The sequence below is a fragment of the Puntigrus tetrazona genome, chromosome 11 (genome assembly GCF_018831695.1).
Source record: "Puntigrus tetrazona isolate hp1 chromosome 11, ASM1883169v1, whole genome shotgun sequence".
In the NCBI taxonomy this organism is placed as follows: domain Eukaryota; kingdom Metazoa; phylum Chordata; class Actinopteri; order Cypriniformes; family Cyprinidae; genus Puntigrus; species Puntigrus tetrazona.
The window spans coordinates 11,258,511-11,263,510 of NC_056709.1; the positions used below are offsets into that span (position 1 = coordinate 11,258,511).

The following is a 5,000-nucleotide window of genomic DNA, read 5'->3' on the forward strand; positions in this document are numbered from 1 at the left end:
ACGAGCCGCTGGACGGTTTGGGCTCGCCCTCGGCCGCCTGGGAGAGCGTGAGCGTCGTCTCCAGGTCCGAGATCAGCGCTTTGAGGCTGGACAGGTTCAGCTCCAGCTGCGCGATCTGCTCCGTCTGCGACGACATCAGCGGCCCGTTGTCGCGGCGACCGGTCAGAGCCGGTTTAGCCGGGCCTCTCCGAAGCGGACCCGGGAGCTTGCCGCGCTTTTTGCAGCGTACGGGACTCAGGCAGAACCTGGGCGCGGGGACGCTGCTGAACCTCTGCTTGGAGTCCTGCTCCTTCCTCCGCGTCTGTTTGGGCTGGAGCTCCTCGTTCTCTTTATCGGACAGGCTGTGCTCCTCTGCGGCTCTGGCCTGACTGCGCAGGAGCCGCTGGCGCCGCCGGTACTCCTGGGATTGCTTGAGCAGGTTCTGAAGGCTGGGTCGGTGCGGTTCAGACGGTGCTGATCCGGGCTTCAGAAGCGGCGCTGAGACCTCCTCCTCCTCCTCCTCTTCCTCCTCTAGAAGCGCTCCGTCCACCGGCGCGTGACTGATGATGTCACTTCCTGACCGCGTCGCATCTAAGCGGCCGCTGAGGGCCGTGTTGTCATTGGTCACGTAGCCTGATGACGTCATCGTGGCGGACGGCCCGGGAGAGCGGAGCTCGTGTCCCTCGAACAGAACCGTGACCTGCGTGTTTTCTAGAGAACCGTCGTCTGGAGAAGCTCTCAGCTGATTGGTCGACCGGCCGTCGTGAGCGGTTGATGTCAGAGGAGCAGGCGAGGTGATGTCACAGTCTGTGATGTCATCACTCCTGTCTGTGTGTCGCCTGACGCTCACGTCGGTGAACTGACACACACACACACACACACACACACGTTTTTTACAATTTTCAAAAATCAAATTTTTCACCAAATCATTAAATTCATCAAACGCCGGTCACCACACATTTCACTCAGTTTTTTTTCAGAGTGTAACGGTGTTCAAAAGTGTTTTTTTTTCTTTGAAAATCATAGACATAGAAGCTTATGGAAGAATTTTTAAATAATAATAAAAATCATCAATTTCTTTTTATCTTAAAGTTCAGGCTTCCCTCTCACAAGTCTCACAATTAGGACTTTTTAAGATAAAAAATATATATTTTTAATAAAGAAAATAAAAGGTGAACTTAAGTGTATCTCACAATTCTGACTTTTATCATACACTTCAATTCACCTTTTATATTCTTTATTAAAAAAAAAAATAATAATAATATATATATATATATATATATATATATATATATATATATATATATATATATATATATATATATATATATATACATACAGAATTGTGTAAATTCAGAATTGCTAGAAAACAAATCAGAATGGTGAGATAAAGTCAAAAAAATCTATTTCTTTTTTATTCTATTTTTATTATGGGCTTCCATATGTCTATGATTATAATTGTATACATAAAACACTATGAAGTCTTTAAAATGAGAACAAAATACGACCCAAAGGTTTCAGTAAAACAAACTCATTTCAAAGAAAAAAAAAGTATATATTTAAGTAATATATTTGATATAATATGTTATACTTCACTGGGAGACACTTTGATCAGTTTCTCAGAAAGCGAGAACTCTAATCTTAGGTCACGCTGCTTCTCCAGTAAACAAATAAATGTTTAAATATTTGTGCCGGAAAACCAAATTAAAACATGGAGGATCAGCGTGTTTTTTGGCAGGGCATGCTGGGATTGATTGGTGTGAAGACTGAGGTGGAGGGAGTAACCGAGGACACTCACGCCGGGGCGAGACTCTTCCTCTCTCCTCCTCTTCATCAGACTCACAGCTGTCTCTCTCAGTCGTCTCATCTCGTCTCTCTGCTGCTCGTTTAACTGAAAAACACACGCATTAACATATGAGTGCACGAATAAAGAGACGACCATGATGATGATGATGATGATGATGATGATGATTCTCACACCAGAGGAGGAAGAACTCGAGCTCCACGAAACACGATCACCGATGAAGGTGAGACGGGGGTCTGTGGCTCGTCTTCATCATCTTCATCGTCACCGGTGTGATAATGTCTCCGGATGAAATCTTCATAACTCTCCATGGCTCTGAAACACAGCGGAGATCAGGTGATCCTTACAAACACACACGGGGTTAAGGTGACACGTGACGACAAAGACAGATTTATGACTTATTACTTCACCTGAAAGACACATTAAATAGCTTTCTATTGATGTATGCTTTGTATATTTCAGACAATATTTGAAAACCTGGAACCTGAGGGAGCAAAAAAAAACTAAATATTGAGAAAATCATCTTTAAAGTTGTTCAAATGAAGTCCTCAGCTGCTTATTAGTAATCAGAAAATACGTTTTGATACATTTACGGTAGACTATTTAAGGAACGTGATCTTTACTTTATATCTTAATGATTTTTGGCATAAAAGAAAAATGTATGTCAACACAATACAATGCACTGCTGTCTTCTGCTACAGAGACACTTAAACACACGTTTTAAAAGCGTTCCTTTGTTAAAATCAGCCGGGAAACGAACACACGCCTCACGAAATAACTTTATTACATTTTAACAGAGTAAAACAGGAGTATCAAAGATAAACCATTATTTCTAAGCAGTTCACCTGAGTGTGTGAAGTTGAATTTCCTCAGCGCTGCGTCAGAGTCTGTTTACAGTCGAGCGCTTCCGCTTCCGCTCTCGAGGACGGCCGTTAAAACCGGAGCGGAGTACGGATCCGGATTCTCCAAAGCAGCAGATCTGCTTGAATCTAAACAACGCTTCAATGTATAACGTCCACGTAGTAATAAATAATCCGATATCATTCCATCACAGACCTCTGTTTAGTTGCTTTGTAAGATAATTAGATTTTATCCTCGCTCCGCGGATTTTCATCCAGTCCACGTTTTACTGAACGTCCTGACGCGCGCCATTCACGCGCCGATATTAGCGGGAAAGTCTCTCTAGCGCCCCCCAGAGACCCGGATGAGCGGATGATGGCGGTATTACAGGAACAAAAGACCGCAGCCGAATAGAACCATCATTATAAAAGACAGCTCTCATCATTGATATAACTCTCTGTTTAAAACTGTTTTAATGTCTCAGACTGTACGAAACGTGCAAACTGCTTTTATAATATCTCATTTAATCCTTCGTTGAAAAAGATTTCATTCGCGTTTTTTAAAAATAGAAATGGCATTTAAATGAAGGTACAAGTACCAAACTGAATTTAGAGGTAGACCTATTATATATACACACACACACACACACACACACACACACACACACACACACACTCACACACACACACACACACACACACACACACACACACACACACACACACACACACACACACACACACACACACACACACACACACACACACACACACACACACACACACACACACACACACACACACACACACACACACACACACACACACACACACACACACACACACACACACACACACACACACACACACACACACACACACACACACACACACACACACACACACACACACACACACACACACACACACACACACACACACACACACACACACACACACACACACACACACACACACACACACACACACACACACACACACACACACACACACTTTTTATTGTTAAAGACCCTTATTATCCATAAAATAAAAATAAACTCACTAGCTCTAAATTAAAATAGTACCAAAAAACCCCAAAACAAACAATAACACACATTTCAGAAAAAATAAGATGTCCAATTATTCACAGGTTAAACTAAATACAATAAGCTAATTAAATCATCTGATAATAACCAATCACCGGTCAAGATTCGGATGTTATTATAATGATATATTTAAAATCAGTCAGAAATATAATGAATAATATAAATACTTAAAATCTATTTCTGCTCATCCTAAACTAAATGGACCTTTTTTTATTTGGAAAACATTTTATAGTACATATATATCATTACGTTTTTTTTTATATGTATTTATATATAAAATAATATTCAAAATAATAATTTCTATGCATTTATATATCTATCTATAAGTCAATTTTTGTTTACATCATGTGTACTGTGTATATGTATATATATATATATATATATATATATATATATATATATATATATATATATATATATATATATATACAGATTACAGTATATATATATACATGTAAATATTCAAGAAAAATATTATACTTGTATATTAAATGTACATTAAAAATTCTACACTGTATGTGTATATATACATAATATGTCCTAATTTAGCACCAATTTATATATATATATATATATATATAAAATGTTTATAAATATATGAAATAATTTTGAATATTATAATTGCAATAATTGTAAATACATATTGAAATATATTTCTATACAAGCAAACATGTTGGTTTTATTCAATATTATAAATCATCTGTCTGTTTCCTGATCGTTCAGTACAAGAGAGCAGCCCCTGATGAAGACGATGAAGACGAGGGACTCCAGAGAGGAAGTGACATCAGCGAGGGTCACAAACACGGCCGTAAACACGTCTCCAGACGTCCCTCAAGACTCTGTCATGTTTTACTAATGTCAGGCCAAAAATACGCCCGCCGAGAGCTGCTTCAAACTAGGTCATCTGCTACCTTTCTTTCTTTCTTTCTTTCTTTCTTTCTTTCTTTCTCCCGCTCGCTCAGGGTCCGTGGAAAAAAAAAATAAAATAAAATGTGGCAATGCTATTCACGGCACGCCTAAAAAAAGGCTTGGATTGAGGAATATTGCATGTTAAATGAGGTCATTAATGGCTTGTTAAAACACCAGACCAGCTCGCTTTTTCAAAATGTATTTATTAGTCATATACAAAATAAAGTAAGCTGTATATCAACAAACATACAGTATATACATCAATAAATTAAAGACGCCCCAGACTGACTGATACAGTTAATTTCATCGTTATATACCAATACATTATATTACTTATCTACAAATTGCAAAAGTACAATAACT

At 39.0% G+C, this 5,000-nt stretch overlaps 1 protein-coding gene across 5 annotated transcripts in view; it reads right to left on the bottom strand.

Annotated features, from left to right (window-relative positions):
• Positions 1 to 2,784, bottom strand: part of si:ch73-100l22.3 (centriolar coiled-coil protein of 110 kDa) — a 10,040-nt gene extending 7,256 nt beyond the window's left edge. The window contains exons 1-4 of one of the 5 annotated variants that reach the window (XR_006252140.1): positions 2,194 to 2,610; positions 1,960 to 2,098; positions 1,778 to 1,870; positions 1 to 838 (exon numbers count right to left, since the gene is read on the bottom strand). The exon at positions 1 to 838 is cut by the window's left edge and continues 135 nt beyond it. Coding sequence is in view for 4 of the 5 variants with exons in the window: in XM_043252929.1 (XP_043108864.1) it covers positions 1 to 838; positions 1,778 to 1,870; positions 1,960 to 2,098; positions 2,194 to 2,306 (1,183 nt within the window). In the remaining variant the exon portion in view is untranslated. The other 4 variants (XM_043252931.1, XM_043252929.1, XM_043252930.1 and 1 more) reach the window with 4 other exon arrangements.
• Positions 2,785 to 5,000: the final 2,216 nt, after the last annotated feature.